This window comes from Myxocyprinus asiaticus, chromosome 50 (genome assembly GCF_019703515.2).
Source record: "Myxocyprinus asiaticus isolate MX2 ecotype Aquarium Trade chromosome 50, UBuf_Myxa_2, whole genome shotgun sequence".
Lineage (NCBI taxonomy): Eukaryota > Metazoa > Chordata > Actinopteri > Cypriniformes > Catostomidae > Myxocyprinus > Myxocyprinus asiaticus.
Genome location: NC_059393.1, coordinates 14,534,516 through 14,561,633, shown reverse-complemented (window position 1 = coordinate 14,561,633; position 27,118 = coordinate 14,534,516). Strand labels below are relative to the sequence as shown.

The window sequence follows — 27,118 nt, the reverse complement described above, 5'->3', positions numbered from 1 at the left end:
TCAGAGAGCATTCTCAATTTCTTAGCGGTGCATAGTAAACAAACACGCAGATCTCGCATTCAGCATGGCTTATGAAACATCGTCTTTGGAAATAAATAAAGGCATCATCGGAGGTTATGCAGGTACATATGAACAGAGGTTTACATGGAGACAATAAAGACTGCATCGTCACAATCTCGGTAAAGAAAGAAGCAGATTTTATTACCGTCTCTTCAATACAACAACACACAGCAACAAATTAATGATTTACTTACTCTTTTACTATTAATGCAACGTTAGAAAATTATCCGACATTGGCACATAATTCTGTTGTACATCCTGTTGTTGTGTTAGTTTATAAGCCCAGATCACTAACTCTGGTATTATAACCTTCTAGTTATTTACACTGCGGTCAATTCCAGCAGAACTTTCTCACATTCGCCGGAAATGCAGCCGCTGCTTACTTCCGCGTTGCAAAATAAGGTGGATAGGCCGGGACTTGAAAAATAAGAGGACTTGGTGACATCACAACATGATCACACAGGAATTCAACATGTGGCTCCAAAAGTTCATTTACACTGAAATCAACCCCATTCAGCCAAATTACTGACAAGCGCCATTCCCCATTAGATATTTTTGCATCAATTCAAGCGTGAATGCATTTCACATTTCAAGCAGCTACATAGACCTGATCCCATGGAAACCCGGAAGTAATTGCGTTCACATAAATAATGGTGAGCGTGATTCGGAGGTTGCATTTTCACTTTAGAATTACATTTCTACTTCACTGACAGTTATGTTTAGGGTTGGGGCAGTGTTGGGGGTGACACATTAAAAGTAATGCACGTTACGTAATCAGATTACTTTTTTCAGTAATGCAATATTTTTTTATTTTAGACCATAATATCTGAGTTACTTTTTAAATAAAGTAATGCGTTGCTTTTGTACACCACTACTGCCCCTATATTGCTAGAAATCAGGAAACTTCGGGGAGGAGATGTAGTGCATGATTGGCATTGTAGTTCTATAGAGTGTAAGGCCAGAGATATTCAGCAGAGACGAGTCACTTCTATTTAAATGCATGGGAGAAATTGGAATGCCCAACCAAGAAGCTCTAGCACCCAACAGTCAATGGATGTAGAAAGGAAGTCCCACCTTGCAGGTAAAAGAGCCAATCACCTTTTAGAGACAGACATCGCCTGTCAATCAACTCGCTAATGCGCATGTGCATTTCGTGTTTTAGAGTAATACGAGGTCAAAATTCGGTTGAGTGAAACGCGGTTGATTCATGTGTTAATACACCCTGCATTAAGAACCTCAGAATTAAATTGCACTTGACCCAGCCCATTAGCACGTTGTGCATGCAGTTTTGCCAAACCCACTTGCACCTACACTTAGCGCATGCTTGCACAAAAATACCAAAACTTCATGGCCATGCTCATTGACTTTGCGCTTATGACTTATGGCATAGCGCTGTGCTTAGTGCTAGTGCTCTTAAAATAGGGCCCTATATGCGAGTTCATTGGTGAGCAGTACACAGACCTGGGTAAGAGAGAATTCTCGAGTGTTACTGTGTTTTTCAGTTCTTTAAGTTCCCGCCTCAATCAGAAGCATTCTTGCTCTCGAACCGCTACCTGCTCTGTAAGATCCTTCATACACACACAAACAAAACCATCAAAGAACAAAATCACCATTCAACATATAACAAAAAGGATGCAGAGATGACTAAACAAAGTAATTAAGGGTGAACTGATGTAGGTGCAGGTGGATTGAGAACCTTTATCTCAGTGTCTCCAGATGTATCTCGGTCTTGTGCCTGCAGAAGTTTTATCCTGAGTGCAGATATCTCCTCTTCCCACTGCACTCTCTGAGACAACAGCTGCGTCTCTAGAAACCTGAATTTGCAAAATCAGTCCCGATCATATTAATACCAGTGAGTGATGACTTTAAAAGGTATAAGACTAATAAATGTTATGCGAGAGGAGAGAAACTGACTTGTTGGCCACTCGCACGGCATCATAGGCATATCTGAGATCTTCGGCCTTCATCTTTTCTGCTGCGTCCTTCGCCACACCCATATCCTCCATTAGGACATCCTACAGGTAAAATTTTCCATTTTATTATGACAGGATGCTATTTTTTTCGCCATTATACCATGTTTATTTATAGAGAAAGTGAGCGATAAGACAAGAAATGATGGAGAGAATAGCTAGACTCGATCTTGATGCCATTTTAATACTTGATATTTGAATATTTGAATGTGTTCCGTATTCTCTGACATCAGCAAGTTTTTAGTCTAGTATGTATTTATCTGGAATGTATTTACTCTGTCTGTGTGTTTAAATTAGATGTATATCGGGGGCCTGGGTAGCTCAGCAAGTAAATACGCTAACTACCACACCTGGAGTCACAAGTTCGAATCCAGGGCGTGCTGATTGAATCCAGTCAGGCTTCCTAAGCAACCAATTGGCCCAGTTGCTAGGGTGGGTAGAGTCATGTTGGGTTAACCTCCTCGTGGTCACCATAATGTGGTTCTCGCTCTCGGTGGGGCACGTGGTGAGTTGTGCGTGGATGCCGCGGAGTATAGTGTGAAGCCTCCACACGCGCTACATCTCCGCGGTAACATGCTCAACAAGCCACGTAATAAAATGCTTGGATTAATGGTCTTAGACGTGGAGGCAACTTAGATTCGTCCTCCGCCACCCGGATTGAGGCAAGTCACTATGCCACCACGAGGACTTCGGGCGTTCCAATTGGGGAGAAAAGGGGAGAATTTTTATAAAAATTTGATGTATATCAGACCAATGGTTTCTCGGGGCTCCAGGGTCTCTTTTCAGTGGGTGACATCACGCTGACTCTTCTGACCTCCTTGGGCAAGGGGAACACGGGCAAGCTTGAGAACAGTGTGGTGGCAGGCGAGGGAGGCTCCAAAGACACAGTCGAATCAGTTCACCTGTGTCCACGTGAATGCTGGAAGGAACATACAGTATATCCACACACATGTGAAGAAGGTTCAGCAGAGGTTGTATTTCCTTCACCAGCTGAGGAAGTTCAACCTGCCACAGGTGCTGCTGATACAGTTCTATTCGGCCGTCATTGAGTCTGTCCTGTGTACATCTATAACTGTCTGGTTTGGTTCAGCCACCAAATCAGACAGAAGGAAACTACAACAGACAGTCAGGATAAGACAGTGCAGACAGACAGTCTGATACAGACAGTATAGATAAATTGAATGACAAATGAACATAAATACTGAGGCAGGATTCACAAAAACATCTTAAGAGAAAACTAAAGTTCCTAAATGAAATAAATTGTATGAACAGATAAGAACATTCTTAATAAGACTTTCAGAAATAAAAAAATACCCTTAACTTGTTTCTTAAAGGAATAGTTCAGCCAAAAAAATTTTATTTTTTTTCATTATTTACTCACCCTCATGCCATTCCAGATGTTAATGACTTTCTTTCTTCTGCTGAATATAAACGAAGATTTTTAGAAGAATATTTTAGTTCTGTAGGTCCATTTAATGCAAGTGATTTGTGACCAAAACCTTGAAGCTCCAAAACACACAGAGGCAGCATAAAAATATCAAAATGACTTTGAATTCAGTAATCGAAAACAAGTTCATCATAGAAGAGGTATATGTAAATAATGGTTTTCTGTGAATTGCATTTGTAATGTATTTCTAATAATTTGACAGATCTTTACAAAAAAATAATAATAATTGAGCGCCACATCATTGACCCACTTACAAATTAATAAAAACACAAGAAATGTGTCATAAAGGAGCACACAATATTTGTAATGCCAATATACAAAATTCGAATTGTAAACCAAAACAGTATATAGTTAAAGTGAAATTGCTAACTCTAACCCCTAATCCTAGCTCTAACCCAAACCTGACCCTACCTTAAAGGGATAGTGTGGTGATGGGGGTGTGGTCGTGTGTCTGTCTGCGGGAGAGAGGGATTGGTGTGGCTCCTCAAGCTGGTTGACATGATTGCTAACAGCTGTTCTCATTACAGTGATAGCAGAGAGATGCCTTAAAACAGCTGAACATGCCAGAAGAGACAGAGAACGATTGTGCAGCGTTGCCAACTGTGTATATTATGTGCTGAAGCTATTGAGTGTTTGTGCAGAGGTTTATGTTTATTTATGAGAGTGAATTATTGAACTGAGTGAAAAACCTGAAAAAGAGTGCATCTGCTGCACATGAAAACACAAGAATAAAAGCCATACCTGGCGCTTCACTGCTCCTCGTCTCATCCTTTTCCATACACGAACCTGAAGATCTGTTACAGATAGTTCACCTAAAAATGAAAATTCTCTCATCATTTACTCATCCTCATGCCATCCCAGATGTGTGTGACTTTCTTTCTTCTTCAGAACACAAATTATGATTTTTAAAAGAATATTTCAGCTCTGTAGGGCCATACAATGCAAGTGAATGGGTGCTAAAATGTTGACGCTCCAAAACACACATATGGCCATCATAACAGTAATCCATACGACTCCAGTGTTATAATCCATATTTTCAGAAGTGATATGATGGGTGTGGGTGAGAAACAGATCAATATTAAAGTCCTTTTTTGCTAGAAATTCTTCTCCCTGCCCAATAGGGTGCGATATGCATGAAGAATGTGATTCATTAAAAACACAAGAAGAAAGTGAAAGTTAAAGTGGAGATTTACTGAGCAGGGAGGAGAAATTATAGTAAAAAAATTATAGTTAATTATTGATCTGTTTCTCACCCACACCTATCATATCGCTTCTGCAGACATTTATTTAACCACTTGAGTCTTATGGATTACATTTATGCTGACATGTGATTTTTGGAGCGTCAACATTTTTGCACCCATTCACTTGCATCGTATGGACCAAAAGAGCTGAGAAATTCTTCTAAAAATCTTCATTTGAGTTCAGCAGATGAAAGAAAGTCATACACATCTGGGATGGCATGGGGGTGAGTAAATGATGAGAGAATTAAAAATTTTGGGTGAACTATCCCTTTAACCATACACCCAAAGCCCAACCGCTTAACCCACTTTCGAGCCAGGCATCCCCTGGTGTAGGACTGCAGGATGAGGATGGCCCACTGGTGCCCCTGATAGCATTTATGCTGTAGCCAGCCCCTCACCCAGCTCTGGATCAAAACTCCAGCTGCATGCATCCTGTCCCCTCTCAACTTCTCCAGCAATACAACCTGCCCTGCCTAGAAGAAGACCTTGGTCTTGCCAAAGCAGTACTGTTTGGGGTCAGGGATCAGATCGGGGTGGGGGTGGGGGGGGTACTCTGGCAAGAGAGGCATACATCGGCATAACAACACAGATCTCGTAAATAAGAGTGGTATTTGCCTTGATGGGTAGCCTGCAGCACTGATGCGGATGGCCTCCAAGACTCCACATGCTCGCAATTGCTGCACTGCTCGCTTGGGATCGAATCTGAGAAGGAGAGAATAGAAGAGGTTACACACACTCAGATAGACAGGAACATATGGAATATCTTCTTATATTCTTACAAGAAAGGCCGTTTGAGGTCATCTGGCTTTATGCAGTGGACATAATGTGGGGTGGTGCTGTTCAGGGTGTCCATTAAGAGCTGGAGAGACTAACGAAACTAGATAAACCAAGAAAAAATGGGTGAAAACTAAGATATTAAGAGCTTTAAATATACTATACTATATTATATAAATATACTGAAGAGAACAATTTATTGTTTCTCTGCTGGAAAAAACCCCCGGCTTAAACCAACCTTAGGTGGTTTGCTGGTCTTAGCTAGCTAGCTTTTAAAGGGGTTTTGGGCACTCGCCAGCTGGTCTCCAAGCCTAACCAGCTGGCAAGTGCCCAAAATCACTCTAAAACCATCAATTCAGATAAGCTAACCAACTGAACACCATCTTGTCCAGGCTCAGGTCCAGTTCTATGGGTGTGCTTGAGGGTGCACCCTTAATTGAACAACAGTGGTGTTTTATAATGTCTTAACTTTAACTAGTAGGGCACCCCCACTAAATTCAGAAGCACCCTCAGAGATTTTGATCTGAAACTGGGCCTGCCAGGCAGGAACTTAACCCAGCTAAGACCTTTTCAATGTTTTTTCAGTAACTTTTTAAACAGTTGAACTTATGAATGAAACAATTAATGAAATAATGTTTGCTTCAAACAGGAAGCTGACTTGAAACCCCACAGTTAATTTGTGTTCTCTGTGAGCTCTCTTTCCTGAGCGTATGCTCCCGTTTGGCAGTGAGGAATTGGGGAGGGCGCCACCTGCAGGCTCCTGGTGGAAAAACTCAGCCACCAGTTCTGATTTAGAAGAGTTGTGGGGAGACAAAGTTTAAAAAAAATAAATAAAAAAAAATGAGAGATTACAAGCACTACAACTTAACAGACAATAACTGAACTATTCAAACAATACCTGACTAGCTCTAAGAATGTTGATGGGCTCCTCAAATGCAGTGTCTCGGTTCTTGTCCAAAAAGCCATCACACTCATACTGGACCTATTGTAAAAAGACAAATAATGGAATATTTAAAACATTTTTAAAAATGTTTACTGTGTTGGTAACCCATAAAGTCATCATTAATAGCACAAATATGCTGTAGACATAAACAGCCAAATGTCCAATTTGCTTCGTAGTTGTTTTCTGACCATATCAGCAAAATGCAGGATGATGAAGGCGGAGTTGGACATGCGTGGTTTGCGAAAGTGAGGGCTGTAGTTCAGGTGTTGGTCATAAAACCAGTCCAGTTCTCATCCAAGCCTTTCAGCATCTGGAACAGTATATGACTACATTGTAAAACTCAACAAGATACTATAAGGACGACCGGAACTCAGAAAACAAATGTAATTGTTACATACAATATTCCAGGTACAAGCTTTTGAATACACAACAAATTGTGAAATGCCCTCCTGTGTGGTCCATTGTGGGAAAAATATATTAGGATATTTCTATAGTATGGAGACTATGAAAAATAGGACTGATGAGTTTCATGTAGGTGTTTCTTATGGAATGGCATATAGTTTCCTCATTCTGCACTCTTCATCCAGAAGATCAAGCAGACCCAACTGGTCTTCAACAAGAGCAATACATGGCTGGTTATCACTGAACTCGATACGGTTCCAGGGCAGTTCCTCTCACAGATTCTCCTCTTGCTCCAGCTGAAACACATGCTGACGGAGCAACCAAGGAAATGTTGTCACTATGTATTTAGACAGTTATATGTGGAATAGACTTGTCGACGAGGAATCAGACTCCCATGGGTGCCTTGCCCATGCTTGGTGGTGATGATGATGACTAGGTTTGGAAATGTACCCTGTTGAACGGCTGTTGGATCTTCTCATTGGCATTGTTTATGCAGAATTCCTCAAAACTGTTCCTGTCAAATGTCTCAAACCTATAAGTGAAAGAGATGATAAAAAGGTTTTACATTCTCCTAATGTACCAAAATAATTGTGGTGTGAATTCACACTGTTCTCTCACCCATTGATATCAAGAACACCAATGAAAGACTTCAGCTGTTCCCTGTGAGCTCATAAAGATGAGTTGAGCCTCTGCACTCTCCAGGCAAACATTTGCTCATACACATGCTTAGCCAAAGCATCCCATGCTTCAATAGCCTGCTGGCCTGTTATCGGCTTCACAAGCTTCTCTCCACCAACTGCCAGTCGCCTATGGCACAACCATTGGGCCATCTGAGCACCTTCCACCCCCAAAAGCTTGGTAAAGATGGCCAGATAACGGTCATCGGCCTGGCAGTGTGAGCAATAAGAATGTACATGCTAGCACATGCTACTTATTCAGAGCAAGCAAACTTAGCAAGGAGAGTACTAATATTTATATTTGTGAACATGGAAACTCCCAGACATATTTGAAAACATAATGTCTTTGTATTTATACAGTGACATCATTATCTTGCTATAAAGAGCTTAAACCAGTCTAAGATAGTTTTCTTGTCTTAGCTGGTCTCCAAGTCTGGTCAGGCTAGTTTGTTTGCTGGTGTTAGAAGAGTTTTGGGCACTTGTCAGCTGCTCAGGCAGGGAGTCCAGCTAGACTAGCTGAAGACAAGATTGGCCAGACTGGAAAACCAACTATACCAGCTTAGACCAAGTAAGAAGAGCAAACCATCTAAGGCTGGTTTAAGCTGGTGTGTTTTTTTTATCAGAGTGGGTACTTAACATAAGAAGCCAATTGTACTCAATTTTTTCAAAGATTTCTGTCAGCATACACAATGTGGTAACGATTCAGGAATCTAAAAATATTGCAGTAATTCCACTATTTGTGAAATAGTATTCATACATCAGTGTAGCTATGGTCCCTGCCGTGACCACTAGCTTGTATGTTGACATTCCCAAGATGAAAATAGCTGCCAATATACAAAAGATGTCCATCTGCTGGTCAGGCTGCACTCCTACAAGGGTAAACCACACATTTTGTCAAAAGTCTGCACTTTTGTAAGGAGCTGTTCACACTGAACATGTTTTATGCACAAAAAAAGCTTGATGCAGCGCAAAGAATAAAGTAGAACGGCGATGTCTCAAGATGCTATTTTTAAGTTTTCAGGAGTCATTTACAGCATGTCCGTTTGCGCTAAACATGCGGCAGAAGGAAGTCTTTGACTGTTGTGCCATATCTCACTGTTTATTCAGCATCGCGCACACGAGCACTGCTTTGTCTAGAGGGTAACACCCTGGCAGCCTAAGTCTTGCGAAATTCTCATTCAGTGTTACTAAGGTTAGGTTTAGGATTAGATTTAGTGGTAGGGTTAAGGTTAGGGTTAGGGTTAGGGGTAGGTATAGGTTTTCTGTAGGGCCACATAAACAATAAATACAGTGTGTGAACATCACATGCGGCGCTCCCAGGACTTTAGGTACATGAGCATCGTGTTTTTTTAGATGCTGTGTTAGGTTTAACTTTAACTGTTAGAAAGCATCTCAAGACACCTGCTTTCACTTGTATTAGCTGCACTGTGTCTAGCTTTTTTTTTAGATCAAGAATGAGTTTGGTCTGTATACGTTCCCTTGGATTATTATTTTGTTTTTTACTTGACACAGCGTCTAAAAATGCAGCACTACTGCGCGAGACTCTGAAAAACAGTGAGACATGGCACAACGGTCAAAGACATCCGTGTAGTCCGTATTTACGTAGAAAAACTATTAGAAAAAAAGGGCAGATGGATGCAAAAACACATTCGGTGTGAACAGCCTCCAACACATTGGTGCACTTTACTTTACCCAGTATAGTAAAAGCCTTTATTGTGCATTCTAGCTCAACAGCATAATCTGTGCCTGAAATGTGCAGATCCTTTCCTTGCATGGTGTAATGGAAGTTCTCCATCTAGAGATGCAGTAATGCATGATGACTGTACAAAACATTTAATACAAATAAACACATTCACACTTGCAATCTCAAGGTCCTGTTTGTGAGACATTCATTTAGGCTTTACCAAGTTTAAGTGTCCTCAAATATGGCAAATCCCTGGAGGCTCAAAACTGGTAGAAGATGTGATAGTTTCTCTTTTCAGCTGCCCGTCCCCATATCATGAAACAAAATATTGAAAATGCATTGTCATCGAATCATGATATATATATATTTTTTAAAGTGAACATCAAGCAAGCACCTGAAAAACAACTCTCGATTTCTCCAACAAGTAGGTCCTCATGTTTACTCCAATTATATCCCCTTCATGTCCAAATCCTATTTCAAAATACTTCCCAAACCAGCTACTGTTGTCGTTTCAGTTTGTTTTTTGCATTACCAATTGACTGTAAAGGTCAAAATAATAATGTCAGTAAAAGGCCTGAACAAAAACATTAAAGGAACCAAGTCAGAACCTAGTGTCCAGTATCTCCATGATTGGATTGGATGCCAGAACCTCCTCCTCCATACTGGTCTGCTGGGCCGCACCACCCACAACAGCAAAGTAGCGCATGGTAAACTTAGCCGATACAGTTTTCCCTGAGCCTGATTCTCCACTAATTATGATGGACTGGTTCTTCTCTTCCCTGCACATAAAAATATGACTTATAAAACCCAGATTTAGAGTCATTTGATACCAATAGTCTTGTTTTAATTGCTGCCAAATGAATCAACCTTACAAAAAAGTACTGGTACCATAGTACAGTGATGGTATCAGATGGTAATACAATCGTACTTTGATACCATGGCACTGCATGATTACCAAATCTATATACCATGGTATTTACTTGGTACACCAAGGTACTTCAAAGAATATCATGGTTTTACCATGGTACATGTCCAAATAACGAAGTAATTTCATGGTAATTGTTTTAGCTCTCTACTTGGTTGCTCTTGATCTGATCATATTATGGTATGCCTCCACCCACAGAGAAAAGGTGAGGCTCCATATCAGCCATATCCTGCCCACTGTATGCGTCAATCACTTCCTCCCCATAGATGGGCAGCTGTTCATATGGATTTAAGGCCATCGACACAATCCCTGTTACAGAATGAGAGGGTTTCAATGGAGCTGCATCACCAAAAATTGCATTTGAATTTAGGTAACATTCTATGAACTAGATAATTTAAATATTTATGCCTGAATAATTACAGCTCTGCTCATATATGTGACAACAGCATGACTGTGAATGTGATATTGCTTTTATACAACAGTTTGACAACAATTAAATTGAATTAAATAACTTGCGTTTCAGACAGAAATCACCCTGTTAGGCCTCGTCCACATTAATACATTTTTGTTTGAAAATATATTAATTTAGCTACATTTACGCCTCTCATCCACACTAGAATGATGTTTTCCACCACTGAAAACGGAGTCTCTGAAAACGCTCTCCATAACTGCACACTTTGGCAAACAGTGACATTAGGAAACTGAAAATAGAAGTTTCAAACTTAGATCAATGTGGACGTGGCCTAAGTTTGTGCATTTCTTCTCCGCCAGTGAGAGTATTTCCTTATGAAGCCAAAGCATCAAGCACAACCCTGGTGGTGTTTTTGTTTGTAAACCAATTAGTGCTTTAAACAAATCTTTTAAGTGGTTCTTGTTCACTTCCGTTGTTTCGTTGGTGAGCAACTGGTGGTGTTTTTTAGCAAATCAGTTGAGTCAATGCTGGAATGACTCACTCATAACATAAAAGACGCTCATTTGTCGCTACCTACTGGTGTAAATATGCAATCTTCAGAAAAGTTCACTGAATAAATAAGGGGAAAAAATCTAAATGAACAATGAATACCACTATTTGGAAAACCACAGGCAAAGAGAAGAAGAGAAATGCCTCTCATCTGATGTTAGCTAAACGTTTTGCTATGCGTATTTCACAAGTAAACTCAGCACTTTGTTAACATTCTTTACAGTAGCCAATATAACAATGAGAAATGCTGGTTGAATCTCTGTGTCATGAAATTTACACCAAGTAAAATGGCAGTTATTGGGCTATAGCTGTAAAAGAGGTGTGTATTTGTAGATGTGTATAATTAGTCTTGCCACTGTTTTTCCTTTAATTGAACTCACCACAGTAGGTGTACAGTTGTGCTCAAAAGTTTGCATACCCTGGCAGACATTGTGAAATTTTGGCATTGATTTTGAAAATATGACTGATCATGCAAAAAAACTGTCTTTTATTTAAGGATAGTGATCATATGAAGCCATTTATTATCACTTAGTTGTTTGGCTGCTTTTCAAGTCATAATGATAACAGAAATCACCCAAATGGCCCTGATCAAAAGTTTACTTACCCTTGAATGTTTGGCCTTGTTACAGACACACAAGGTGACACACACACACAGGTTTAAATGGCAATTAAAGGTTATTTTCCCACACCTGTGGTTTTTTAAATTGCAATTGCATTTAAATTGCAAATAAGCCTTTACTGCGCCAGTGCCACAAAAAAGCCCGGTTAAAATATGCCCGACAACACCTTGACACGCCTCAGCTTCTGGCACACTGTAATTTGGAGTGACGAGACCAAAATAGAGCTTTATGGTCACAACCATAAGCGCTATGTTTGGAGAGGGGTCAGCAAGGCCTATAGTGAAAAGAATACCATCCACACTGTGAAGCATGGTGGTGGCTCACTGATGTTTTGGGGGTGTGTGAACTCTAAAGTCACGGGGAATCTTGTGAAAATTGATGGAAAGATGAATGCAGCATGTTATCAGAAAATACTGGCAGACAATTTGCATTCTTCTGCACGAAAGCTGCACATGGGACGCTCTTGGACTCTCCAGCATGACAATGACCCTAAGCACAAGGCCAAGTTGACCCTCCAGTGGTTACAGCAGAAAAAGGTGAAGGTTCTGGAGTGGCCATCACAGTCTCCTGACCTTAATATCATCGAGCCTCTCTGGGGAGATCTCAAACGTGCGGTTCATGCAAGACGACCAAAGACTTTGCATGACCTGGAGGCATTTTGCCAAGACGAATGGGCAGCTATTACAGAAGACTGCACGCTGTCATTGATGCTAAAGGGGGCAATACACAGTATTAAGAACTAAGGGTATGCAGACTTTTGAACAGGGGTCATTTAATTTTCTTCTTTGTTGCCATGTTTTGTTTTATGATTGTGCCATTCTGTTATAACCTATAGTTGAATATGAATCCCATAAGAAATAAAATAAATGTGTTTTGCCTGCTCACTCATGTTTTCTTTAAAAATGGTACATTATATTACCAATTCTCCAAGGGTATGCAAACTTTTGAGCACAACTGTAAATGCTACTGTAGTCAAGAAAACAAACACGCAAGTTGTGAAGTACTGCTGGTTCATGGAGGAAGGTTAGAGTTGTGAGGTCATTCTCTCCTTCCAAAATATCAGGATTTCCTAGAGGGCGAAGACCTGCAGGAGGCATCACTGGATACTCCAAATTCTTTATTAAAGAATTATATATATATATATATATATATATATATATATATATATATATACTAATTCGATTAAAAAAGAGGCACTTGTTTAGTAGGTACCTTATTCATTTTCACATTAAACAAAAAATAAACAAAAGAGACATCCAGATACTTTTTAGGTCCACTGTAGATAGAACATGTGTCCCACAAAAACCTGTTCTGAAGGAATGGTTACATACTTTTTTTCACACCATGCACTCCAATCAACATTATATGTCATAAAAAAATTATAGTTCAATTCACATCTTCTGAGACTAAATGTTAATTAAATTTAATCTTGATTTATTTTTAAATGTCCTAGTGTGGCAAGCTAAAATAAAATAAAGTATTTTGTTATATCAGAAGAATTGCCTTGGACTCTCTGTACCATGCCAAAGAGCCCCTGCTTTGACAAAAGACAAAGAGCTCCAGATCTCACTCTTCACATGCAACAGTATATATACTTTGATGCATAATAGCTATTCAACTCCACTTTTACAGTTCAAATTAACATTAGCAATCTCCTAAAAAACAGGTTCCAATTTCTCACATATCAACTAAAGTGTACAAATGAAACCGAAGTATACTATCTCACATTTGATTGTATTTCAAGCCATTTCAAACACATTTGAGGTGCTGTATTCATTTCAATATCATTAAAGAGTTTGTTACAGGTATAATACAGAGCACAGTAATTCAGAGCAATTTTAAGTGAAAGTAATGACACATGGTATATTCTTCAGCATAATTAACTTAATTATGAAAAGTCATTTTGCATAGAGGGTTTTGTCCTGTAACAATGGTGTGGATACCAAGGAAAGTGATACAATATTTTGAATGCACAACCAGCTCATGTGTCTGTGTGAGTATCTTTCTCCTTCATCAGCATACTGTAAATAAACTCTCGGCAGCATTAAACATTAGCACCAGATATTCTCTTCTAGTGTCACACTGTCCTAAATAGCAAACACTTGTCAAAATGGGGGTACAGTAAAGCATAATACTCCAAATTGTATTTCTTACAAAAAATATTTTTGACAAAACATCTATCTATCTATCTATCTATCTGTTTTGTTAAAAAATGAATGACATACAGTGCAACTGCAGAAAACAGATTTTTTGGAATTATGCAAAAACGCTTACCTTTGTGTAGAGCTCTGTGGTTGCCATCAGGCCAGTTTGGCGAAGTATATTTCTATTTTGGCAGACCAGTGGGAAAACTCATAACTTCAGTACTGTTCTCTCACTTTCTCTGCCTCTAAGAAAGTGACTGGCCCTTTGCCCTTTGTTCTGTCAAAGCTGGAGGCATCATAACCTTAATGGTGAGTTGACAGTTAATCCTTATGGAGGCTGTGTGGTAAGAGAGGGACATTTAAAACTGTTCTGCTACACAGTCTGGTACACAATCTCTTATATTCATGGCAGTGAAATTTGCTAAATTTGTTTAAAAACCAAGACTGAACAATTGCAAATCCTTTTGTGTCTGAATATACTATATGTAAAAATTTGTTTGCACACAAGCAAACGATATGTAAATAAATAAATAAACCACACACAAAACCTATCAAATAACATTTAAAAAGGCAATGTGTCTGACTGAAATTTAGCTCAAATGTTGTCTCATCTAAATGGGAAAGTTATCCTCATCTAAATTATTATTTTTTTTTATTTGTATCATTCCTACACATAAAGCTTAAAAATAAAAAATAAAATAAAAAATGAACTTTTCAACACAAAAGTTTGTAAAAAAAGACATGTTGACAAATATTCACATACAATGGAAGTCTATGGGGCAACCACATAACTGGACAATTATTAACTAACAATGAAAGACAATGGGACAACCTTACAATGGTATGATTGTACAATCATGCCCTTACAATGGAAGCCTATGGGGCAACCGTACAACTATATACAATTATTCACTGGGTAACCGCACAACAGTACAATTATTAAAGGAATATTCTTTGTTCAACACAAGTTAAGCTCAATCGATGGCATTTGTGGCATAATATTGATTAACACATAAATTAATTTAGACTTTTTCCTCCTTAAAAAAAAATAAAAGCACAAATTTGTGTTGCAGTGATGCAAGGCTTGTTATAATAAAAGTGAATGGGGGCCAGTCCGTAAACAATAAAATACTCACTGTTTTAAAATTATAGCAACAAGACATAAACAGTATACGTGTTAACATGATTTTAGTGCGATAAAATCGCTTACTAATCTTTTCAGTGTAAAGTTATTTCCAATTTCGTTACCATGACGACGTAATGCTGTAATCCTTGACTGTAAAAACTATAACTTAAACAACTTTACAGATGAAATAATAACCAAGTTTTAACAGAAGAATTAACTGAAGTGCTTTTATAAAATTATAAGCGTCACATGTCTGCCTTTAAACCCTCCAAAAATTGGCCCCATTCACTTCCATCATAAGTGCCTTGCTTTTTTTTAAAGACAAAGATAATTTCTGTGGTAATCAACATTATGCAACAAATGCTTTCAATTGAGCGTAGTTTGTATGGCACCCGGAACATTAATTTATAACAGAAGTATATGGGGCCGGGCTTGACTTGTATTTAAGCCATAATATGCCTTTAAATATAAGTGTAAACTGACATCACTACAAACAAATGTAAGAATCAAAGATATTTAACACAGGAACATTTTATTTTGAGAAATGCACAAGTAAACATGGCAATCAGCATGTTGATTTGGGCTTTGAAAAAAACATGGAATAGATCTTTTACAAAACACTTTCCACCTGGCAATGTGTTTGTTTCAATAGCTGCATCACAGGATGATGTTTACGCATCAAACTGTATGAATCACCATTCACATTTCAATATCAAATTCAGATTTATTTTTCATGGAAATATTATTCAGTGTCAAGTATGAATAGCTTATAAAAAAACAGGAAATTTTAACAAGCACCAGAGATGAGATGAAAACATAAAATTCTAAAGAAACCGAGATGGGTTTGGCCACCTCTGCACCATTAGACCCTTTGTAACTATGAATATCTTTATCAGTGCCTCACTTTCCTCGAGACAACATTATAAAACATGTGGCATTGTGGATTACATCAGAAACTTAGAACTGAATTTGAACAAATCTGAACCTATTAAACTAAATAATAATACTGATTTTGAGTGTGAGATACTACAAAAAAATAACACTAATGGAGAGAAATCAATACATATATCAAAAAATACCTTTATCTCTTCAATGGCATTTGAAACATATCCACTACATTGGATGCACTCGTTTGGCTCGACTCTTATTCGTTTATTTAATCACAGACATGGGCATGCATCCACAGATCGGTTTATGTCAGCTGTGTGTGTATTTTTAGCACCCCTTAAATCTGGAGGATTGTTTTTTTGAATTGATTGTCATTTTCCACACCAAATCCAATACCCCTTCCTTTGAAAACACTTTTGGAATCACTCAATGCACGTGGCAATCTTTCCTGTAGAGGGGAAGTTCACCCAAATGTTTAATTTTTCAAACATTTTGTTCTTTTAGAAAATACTCATAATATCAAAAAAATAATAATTACAAAACAGAAAAAGCGTTTGTCCTGAAAATCGAGCCAAAAGTCTTTCTGAGATCCCAACTGGTGTCGCAAATGGATATTCAGCGGAGCTGGGAGATGTTTCATGGTAACGTGGTATGCTGATCAGTAAAGCGTCTGGTTGTAGTGTGACTATGTTGGGAAACTCAGACACATTTGAATACCCTGTGGAAAAAAACATGTTAAAACAATATCTGCTTATATTGGGATATTTCAGCTTATGTGACTATTGCCTTTAAAGGGATAGTTCACCCAAAAATGAAAATGCTCTCTTCATTTACTCACCCTCATGCCATCCCAGATGTGTATGACTTTCATTCTTCTGCAGAACTCAAATGAAGATTTTTAGAAGAATATTTCAGCTCTGTAGGTTCTCACAATGCAAGTGAATGGTGACCAGAACTTTGAAGCTCAAAAAGCACAAAGGCAGCATAAAAGTAATACATAAGACTCCAGTGGTTTAATCCATGTCTTCAGAAGTGATATGATAGGTGTGGGTGAGAAAAAGATCAATATTTAATTCCTTCTTTACTATAAATCTCCACCTTTGACCAGCACTGACTAGTAGGTGGCGATATGCATGAAGAAGGTGGATTGCCAAAAATAAAGAAGGAAAATGTGAAAGTGACAGTGGAGATTTATAGTGAAAAAAATGACTTAAATATTGTTCTGTTTCTCACCCACACCTATCATATCGCTTCTGAAGACATGGATTATAACACTGGAGTTGTATGGATTACTTTTATGATGCCTTTATATGCTTTTTGGAGCTTCAAAGTTCTGATCACTATTCACTTGCATTGTAAGGACCTATAGAGCTGAACATTCTTCTAAAAATCTTCATTTGTGTTCTGCAGAAGAAAGAAAGTCACACACACCTGGGATGGCATGAGGGTGAGTAAATGATGAGAGAATTTTAATTTTTGGGTGATCTATTCCTTTTAAGAAACAAGAGCTACAAGCTACAGTGATAAAATATTTTGCAATGATTCCAAAAGTGCCAATATGCGACTGTCATCTATGTATTCTTATTACACAACACTCTGTAATACTTAATTCTGATTGGTCAATTGTAGGATTCTGTAGTCAACTATTTTTGCATAATGATGGCTAAGCTTAAAAACTGACCGTTGTCCCAGACAATGCATTTCTTAAATAGAAATGTCACAGTAGATTAATAATTCAAATAAAATCAGTACTTCATGTTTATATATGAAGGGATTTATTTTGCAATACATTATCCTACATATTACAAGGCTACTTGTTTTATTAATACATAAATGAACATGAAATATGGATTTGGATTGATTTTTTATTATTAATTGTACATTATGCCTTACATATTTGTGTGCTTACCTTTGCTATACTTCCTGCTTGTCATCATTACAATTTCCCTCCTCCTTGAGAGCGTCTCCCTCATTAGATGTTTCCTCCACTTGAGCCAACATGTCCGCCATCAGAGCCTCCTCAAGTCGCTTCCGAACGCTGTACACCAGCTCCTCCTGCTTTCTGTGATGGCCCAGAAAAAAGCTGATATTGATGAACAAGCAGCAACAAACAGCCACATAATGCTCTAAAGGAATGTTAAATACATTCTTGTTCAAAAGATAATAAAGCAATCAGAATTTAGAGAGCTATCCATTTTATAACCTTTTTAACAAATGTTTTCTTATTTTACTGTTATATTCTGTATCAATGAACATTATACAAGAAAATATTTTATCATAGGGGAAGTCAATCATACTGAGTCTGAAACATCTTGATATGCATAAATATTTATTAAACCAATTTGTATTATTAAAATACAGTCTATCATGCAAAGGAAATTCCACTGGAAAGACATATAAAATACCTGATGTCCTCATCTGTGACAATGAAGGCCTTACAGAGAGGTTGAGCTGTGTTAAGCCAAACTCCCGGGTTCTTCTCCACAGCGGCAGACAGTTGGCCTGTGATGGGAGCTGCACTCGTGTGAAGTGCACTGGCAATAGCTGACAACAGGGTCTTATCTGTGCACCCGGGGCCAACTCCTTTAATGACAATGAAATATTATAAAATTTGTTTTATTAACAATCTTTTAATTATTTGTTTTATTAACAATCTTTTAATTATTTGTTTTATTAGCAATCTTTGATGATGGTACAAATATAAATAAAATACTGTGTATTGAAAAATAAATTACATTTAAAATTAATTATTAATTATTAAGAATTAATTTTAAATGTATTTTCTAATGTAATTCTTTTTACAAACTTTTTCTAAATGTGATTTTGAATTTTTTTGTTAATGTAATTTACTTGTAGGAAAATGTTTTTTTATTGAAATAAAAAAAGCATTACATTTGAAATGAATTGTTAATTATGAAGAATTATTTTGAAATGTAATTTAAATGTTTTTTTTAAAACATTTAAAAACAATTCTAAATGTGATTTTTCAAATGTAATTTACTTGTAGCACAACAAATATAAAATTTGTGTTGACAAAAATAGAAAACATATAAAATTAATTCTTAATTATTCTTCTAAATGTGATTTTTTTAATGTAATTTACTTGTAGCACAACAAACATAAAATGTGTACTGACAAAAATAAAATGCATTTAAAATACATTTTTAATTATTATTATAAATGTGATTATTGTCATTTTTAATGTAATTTACTTGTACCACAACAGATATAAAATGTGTATTGACATAAAAATAAAATACATTTATCAGTTTTTTATACAGTTTTCTTTTTCAAAATGGTATTTTTATAATGTATTAAATATAATTACATTATATTACAATTATTTATATTACAAAACAAATATAAAATGTGATTTGAAATAAAAAATGTACTACGTTACATTTACTATTAATTCATAATTATGATTTTTTTAGAAGACACTAATTGTTTTTTCTAAATGTGATTTTTGACATTTAATTTACTTAAAAAATACATTACATATAAAATGGTTTATTTGTATTTATTAAATTCATTTTAAATGTAATTTATTTTCACTTTCAATACACATTTTTTCAACAGTATTTTATTTGTACTTGTAGCATTATCACATTAAAGAAATGACTGCTAATAAAAATTTACTTAATTTCATTAGTTATTTAACAATTCCTTAGTTCCTAATTAGTTAATATTACTTAATACTTGAAGTTACTTAATATATTTAATTAATGCAATTTATTTATTATTAAAGTTTGTTTGTGTTAATGCTGTACTTTTATTTTGACATCGTCACAAAGTCTTGTATTTTGAAAGTCTCTCCCTTGGTTTGCTTTTGAGTTTCAGTTAATTTAATTTGCCTATTCTGGTTTCACATCATTTGAGATGATATCTTGAATCACAAAGTATCGGAATATTAACGTTTCATTACTGTATCCTTTACGTTGCATTTGCTAAAAAGCAAACATAGCTTTAGAACTTCACCTCGCCCAGGCGTTTATGACCATACCTTGTAAGCCTTTAGGTAAATCCATTGTTTTCACTAGCTCCTCTGCCATGTCAAAGGCATCGAGGCCACTCAACTTCTTCTCCCAAAAAAGCTGTCAATGAAAATTATATTAGCATGGGCCACCGTAATAAATGACTAATTTGGGCTAAGCAGTTCTGAATAAAACCTACAGTGAAACTATAGCATTTAGAGTGCTTTACCTGTCTGGGTTGGTCAATGGCCTTCTGTGGGTCAGTCTTGACCTTATTGCTGGGGTGGTTGGTAACTTTTGTGACAGGTTGTTTAAAGATGGAGGCAGTCTGTCGCACTGGGAGGGATGTGTTCAGGTCGGGTTTGCCCTATCAATCAAAGGTTTCAATTCATTCCAATTAAAATAGCCTTATCTTAAATTAAAATGGTCTTGAATGGTTTAGAGCAATGCTGGTGTAACTGGTGCAACATAGTTAAGCTGGCTGGCCAGCTTGGCCAGACTGAAGACTAAATCCTTTATGACAACAACTATACCACTAATTTGGTTGTTCATATAATCACTGCTTTAAAAAGAATTGAAAGAAGGTCGACAAATTATGAAATGGCAATATACTGTATAAAGCGCACAGCTAATGCACATCCTCTCACCTTAGTCTGGCTATTGTTGTCATATCGGGGTCTCTGTCTGTTTTTGTTCAGCTTGCTCATGAGCATCTTGCCTGTGCGGAAATCAAAGGAGCTGAGATCCATGGAGTTGCCAAGGTAACGAGCCAACTGAGGCTTGCTCCGGAACTTCTTCCCAGTAGGGCTAGGGGCAGCAAAATAGGACATATCTCAGAGATTTGATAAACCCGTCTAAATGCTAATTTGGAATGAAAACAAACTGTATGGTGACCATTCAGGCATTGCATATAGGGGTGGGTAAAAATATCGATTTTCCGATACATTGCGATCTTCATTTGAATGTTCTCAACATCGATTCTTAAATCCCAAGATTGATCTTTTACTCAATGCACAACCTTCCACTGCATGTGCGAGTTATTCACTCTCATTGTAATCAAATTTTGCACTATGCAGCTAAAATGTATATACTGTATTTGGTAACTGACACAGATGAGTTAAAGCCATTAGAGTCTTTTTCATTAACATGCGCTCATTTACAGACGCTCTTTAAAGAACTGCTGGTTTTCTTTTTTTTTTTTTCAATTTGGAATGCCCAATTCCCAATGCGCTCTAAGTCCTCGTGGTGGCGTAGTGACTCACCTCAATCCACGTGGCGGAGGACGAATCTGAGTTGCCTCCGCATCTGAGACCGTCAATCTGCGCATCTTATCACATGGCTTGTTGAACGCGTTACCGCAGAGACATAGCACGTGTGGAGGCTTCACACTATTCTCCGCAGCATCCACGCACAACGCGCGCCCCACCGAGAGCGAGAACCACATTATAGCAACCACAAGGAGGTTAACCCAACATGACTCTACCCCTAGCAACTGGGCCAATTGGTTGCTTAGGAAGCCTGACTAGAGTCACTCAGCACACCCTGGATTTGAACTTGCGACTCCAGGTGTGGTAGTCAGCGTCTTTACTTGCTGAGCTACCCAGGTGAACAGCTGGTTTTCTTAAAGAGACCGTTTCTGTTTTAACAAGTGTTCAACAAATAAATGTAAATACTTTTAAATAGTACAAATTATGCAATTATACAATAAACATGTAACAAACAATAGTATATATAAAATATAATGTTATTTATTGATTGAATTCATGGTTTTATTTAATTCTAAAAAGCCAAATTGTGACCAAAATGATGAATAATTAACTAAATATAATTAGTAAAATCAATATTTTTGTAATGTACCTAGTTAGAAGGTCCTCTTTATAATTAACAGCATTAGATGGAAAATAATTTATTTCATATGTATGCAAAAGGGGCATAACTGAAACATTCCCATATGAATCGATATCGAATCGAAATCGAGAGCTTGTGAATTGGAATCTAATCAAATTGGGAAAACAGTACCTATACCCAGCCCTAGTTGCATACAGATATAAATGCACAAAATATACAGATATATGCAAACAATGACATGCAATGTCTTAGTATTGTAGCCTAACTGAGAACTAATTTTAATATCAAGTCTGTGATGACAAAATGACAATGCATTTACAACACGAACACGAACACCATTAATCTTGAAACACACTGAAATACATAATTGCTTTACAGTCTCTTAGCACTGACAAATATGATTGCATTAAAATTACATTCAAAATATAATTTTAATGCTAAACTCACAAACATGAACTGACTGGAAGTAGTTTACCATTTCGTTGAAAAAAATCTAGTTTTACTAGCACATTTAAACTCAATTAACTTAATAAATGTAGTATAAAGTAGTTACCACATCTAGGGTATGACTAGCAAACATTTGCAAAGCGATGTCATTCAGTGCCATTCACCCTGTAAGCTGTTGTTGTCAATCTGTTCTGCCAAGTGTGTGCATTTGTTACACTAGATTATCAGTAGCTTGAGATAATGGTAATATTGTCTAGATCGCAGTGTGCAATTGTATTGTACAACAGAAGGCGGGACTATTTTTTCTGGATCTTTTTTCTTTATAAACTTAGCAGCCATAGTGGCAGATCCATACTCTCCTGCATCTGAGGTAAAGTTTTGCACAGTCCCACAAACTTTAAATGAAGATATTGACTATATTAAAAGTTAGTAAACAGATGACACTGGTGGGATGCAATGATGACTGAATATTCTGTGTGATGAAACCATGAACATTTCGTGCTTGGTTCAAGTTCATGCAAGAATCTGTACAAGCTTTTGGTTTTAGTATGACTCTTTAAGCTTGTCAAGGTGTGCAAACATTTAACAGAACTGGATTTTTTAAATTTATTAAATAATACAATACCACAAGCTATACAAACGACCTGCCTCCCCCCTCTCCCGCCTCTGTTCTTCCTCCTCTTCCTCACCTCTGCTAAAAAAAAGAACAGTCATGTCTATTTATGACATGTGCTCACATAGGAGTCTTGCAAAATAGGTTAATTCAGACCAGACAATTTCGTTTAAAAGATAACAAGCACAAAATAACAGTGTCGTCTTCACATCTCACCCCGTGTGCATTGGTCACACTGAAATGAGTAAGAATAGTGAGCTTGTGTTAGAGATTTACGAATGAATCGTTCTTTTGAACCGGTTCATTTTCATGATTCAGTTGTGAATCACTGCTTCACTGTGAGTTGATTTTAGAACTTTAAAGAGAAGAAACAAGTATAATCTGGCAAATAAACAGTGACAGCATGAAACTTGAACACATAAAGTTAGTCAGTAATTACTACCAATACAATTAAAACTGAAGAGTGTGTTCTGAACAGCCGAACGGAATGTCTGTGTCCCAAATGATGCAGTTTTACACTATGCAATCGGCCTTCTAGTGCATGCATTTTCTAAGTGTAGTACTGTCCCAAATGGAACACGAATGGTTTTTTAGCTAAAGGAAGTGACGTTTCAAATGCACGCGATGTGTTGCTGCTTGCTTAAGCGCATTAGCCAACCTCAGCTCAACACTTATATCTCAAATAACGTACATATTCACACAGCGTGGGGTGATAGTAAAGCATTCAACTCACATTTGTAAGGTGCTGTATTCACAGAAGCTTCACTAGTTGCTACGTAGGGGAAGCCGCGACTGTTGAGTTGAGTGCATGAAGTGTCCAACGTTCCACACGATTTTTCGGTTAGTACATCATCCGGGCACTTGTAGTACTCTTCTTTTTGTTGCATTTTCAATGTGAACACACTACTCATACTACAAAATGGCGTAGAATAGTGCAGAAGAATGCGATTTGGGACGCACTTCATGTTTTCAAACAGCTTTCCGAATATACCCTCCTTTTGTTATTGGTCAAACAAACAGATAGTCCCACCACAAAACTCACGCCATTGGTTGAGGCCATAGTGCTAAGTTAGCCTGGATGGGCTGCTTTAAAAAAATATATATTTTTTTTAGCACCGTAGATACTGTTTAATTTTCGAGTAAATGAATGGCTTACGTACTTACAGTTGTCTCTGCATATTAAGCTGGGACAGAAAAAGTATTTTAACATTGAAAAGTTACACACTTAAGTTTTAAAACAGACTTTTTAAAATTGAAATCGAAAACATTGTGACAGTAGCAGCAATATTTAACTACAAAAGTTATTTAACTACCAAAACAAAATGAACACTAGGATCGGGGCAGATTGGCCATCGGGAGAGTTGATCCTTTTTCTCGGTGGGCTGGCAGGCCGCTAGCATGCTAATGCACATTATGATATATACTGGATGTATATATGTATATAAAAATATATTTCATTTTGAAAATAAAAAACAACCCCGATAATTTTAACAGTTTCTGTTCTTTTTAACTTGTCATGTGTTTAAAAAAACGCTGCGCTCCTGCACGAGAAGCTGCACAACAGGGAGACGCTGTAAAACGATTGAAAAACTGCATGAATGGATGCAAAATCGTAAGGCCTTAATTAGGGTTGCCACTTTTGAAGATGTAATATATGGGGCAATCTAGAGTTATTGATGAGGGTTTGTTGCTGATGTTTTCAGACGGTCCCTTACCACACCCCCTCCCTTAACGTAGGCAAAGTTTCACCTGACACCATCTGACCAGCTTCAATATGGTACAAATTGTGTACCGTAATGATTCGATAGAGGACGTATCATTTCATCTTTAAATAAGGGACAATGCCATATTTTACAGGGCGGGTGGCAACCCTAGCATCAATAGTAGTAGTTGTGGGAATTTTTATTGCTCTTAGCCAATTTACCATCCAGCGGCTTAAAGATAAGCACACGAGAGTAAATGAGGTTGTGTGTCGTCTATTATAACAATTTCAATGCATCTTTAATTACATCAGTCAGTTGGTCATAGCATGAATCGTTCTGTTCTATTTATACACAACATAGCCTATGAAATCCATTTCTAAATCAATAATGATAATTGTTGTAATACATATCTATGGTGGAACCTATGTTCAGTGGGCGGCAAGAATCCTGAAATTCCCAATAAAATTTTGTCTCTCTATTCGATTCCACCTGGGATAACTACTGAGTGATCATTCCTTTCACCTCAAACCTCAAACAAATCCGTGAATCTATTTTTTTAGTTGTATTTTTTACCGGTCCATTGAAACACATTTGAATGAACCGATTAGTTTAACCGAATCGGACTTCCTAACAAGGGCGTAGCCAGGAAATTACTTTGGGTGGGCCTCAGTTCAAATGGATGGCTACGTTTTCGCCCAATTTTTTTTTGTTGTTTGTTTTTTTACCAAATTTTCTTTAACAACAGAGAAGCGGCACATTCAGACAGTCCTTTCACACTTTCAGAAATCAGAATATATGCATTTTTTTAAAACTATTTTATGAATATATATTTGAAGTCAAAGAATAATGTCTAATATTCTGGGTGGCCCAAGGTCTCTTTTGGATGGACCCAGGCCCATCATTGGCTACGCCACTGCTTCCCAATGCTATTTTTGATCCATTCACATGTTGTAGGCACCCAGTTCACCCCCTGAAAAAAATATGCACACAAAATCCCCTCCACAGCTGGCCCTACTTTTACATGACAATCCCCCATATACTCGTTACCAAACATAATACACATGGCTTTTCCCTTAAGACAATCCAAGCAGTGCACTCCCACTTTAATACTCTACATGATGATTCTGCACCCATTAACTTGCAGACTCTTATTAAATGGCATTACGTTGCCACTTTGAAAATCGTTCCGCCATAATGCTGCCTCATCACCAGCTTTGGCCCTTCTGGTCAATGAAGGATTCATCCGCTTGGAAAATGGGCTACACAGAAAGATACAGATTCCATAAAGCTGAAGTGGCACTCGCAGATGAATACTTGTGCATATTTTTGTCGCAGACTTCAGTGTTATTTGATCACGATGCCATGAATGTGACATTCATGGGTGAGGAGTGTTAACAGATCGACAATGTAAACAAACGTTTTACTAGCCGGCAGGTAATGCTGGAGACATTTTCGGCGAAACGCGTGACAAATCTTTGATCAAGAGACTGAATGAAAGATCACAGGTTCTTAAACCCGCGTAAAAATCGTGCTTTAGAACAAACGCATAAGATTGCTACGAACATTGTGCATTGACATGACAATTCGTAACGGGACAAAAACAGATGCATGTTTCACCTGGTCCCGGGCGACGTTATAAACAGTCATAGCGATGCATTTAGCGAAATCTAGAGCCATTGTCATTCTAAGAAAAATAGTATTCGCTGCCCACGACTTCGTTATATCTATGCATCCCTGTAGCGTTTAACGTGTTGTTGTTATTAAGACGGTATTACATTGCATATTACTTACATTGCATATTACCTAGTTTATAAAGCATTTCTTAAACCACTCGAAAGCACTGCGCAAAGCGCGACTCTAGCAGCTCCAGCAGAACGAAGACTGTTCTACCCAAATTAACAAAGCGATTGCTTTGTTCGTAAAACCGCGTGACGATAAATGCAGATGCAATCCATAGAGATCGCGCTTAAAAACGTTTACGATATCAACCCGGTTATACTTACTCGTTTTTGTCCATCGTGCATTCTATGTTGGTGTCGCCTTTTTTTGTGAATGTTAAATCCCCCTCTCTTCCTCTATACTTTCACTCCCCTCCCCCTTCAATGAGACAAATGAAAGACATTATGTCCGATTAGGGTTGACTTAACGAGACAAAGCCTTGCGGTAGTCGGGTAACCATAAACCACATGATAATACAATGCACCGTTTTGTCTCCAAGAAGCAAATGTTTACTTTTATTTACACGATAAACAGTATTGTCATTAGGGTCTTAAACAGGTTATGTTTCTTGACAGGGTTTGCTATACCTGCTGAACTAGAAAGCTTTATTCGTTTGAACGCATTGCCGTGTGCAAAAATATCAACAAAAAAATTCTCAAACATGAGTTGACAAAAATACCAGTTACTGAATTATGGTAAGCTCAATCGATTTGTTGCATAATGTTGATTACCACAATTAATTTAGATTCGTCCCCACAAGCAGCAAAAATTGAAGACACTTATAGTGGGAGTGAGTGGGGCCAATGATTGGAGGGGTTAACAGCAAATAATGTGAAGCTAATCATTTTATAAAAACACTTACATTAATTCTTCTGTTAAAACGTGTTTTTTTTTAACTGTAAACTTATTTATATTGACGTTTTTGTGGCGTGAACTACTGTTAAAGTGGATG

At 37.4% G+C, this 27,118-nt stretch overlaps 1 protein-coding gene and 1 pseudogene across 6 annotated transcripts; both read right to left on the bottom strand.

Moving 5' to 3' along the window:
• Positions 1–323: 323 nt before the first annotated feature.
• LOC127438894 (unconventional myosin-Vb-like) lies at positions 324–12,801 on the bottom strand (annotated as a pseudogene).
• A 2,698-nt stretch (positions 12,802–15,499) lies between these two features.
• LOC127439106 (methyl-CpG-binding domain protein 3-like) lies at positions 15,500–26,592 on the bottom strand. Of its 6 annotated transcripts, none has more exons than XM_051695158.1 (8): positions 26,451–26,527; positions 22,757–22,825; positions 20,484–20,643; positions 20,066–20,203; positions 19,866–19,956; positions 18,268–18,445; positions 17,772–17,924; positions 15,500–16,580 (listed from the first exon to the last, which is right to left on the bottom strand). In XM_051695158.1, the coding sequence occupies exons 1-7, from the start codon at positions 26,462–26,464 to the stop codon at positions 17,777–17,779; spliced, it is 798 nt and encodes a 265-aa protein (XP_051551118.1). In that variant the 5' UTR covers positions 26,465–26,527; the 3' UTR covers positions 15,500–16,580; positions 17,772–17,776. The 6 variants fall into 6 exon arrangements, with proteins under 6 accessions (XP_051551118.1, XP_051551119.1, XP_051551121.1 ...); XM_051695159.1 differs by having other exon boundaries at positions 22,757–22,822; positions 26,451–26,500; XM_051695161.1 differs by lacking the exon at positions 26,451–26,527 and adding an exon at positions 23,478–26,435.
• Positions 26,593–27,118: the final 526 nt, after the last annotated feature.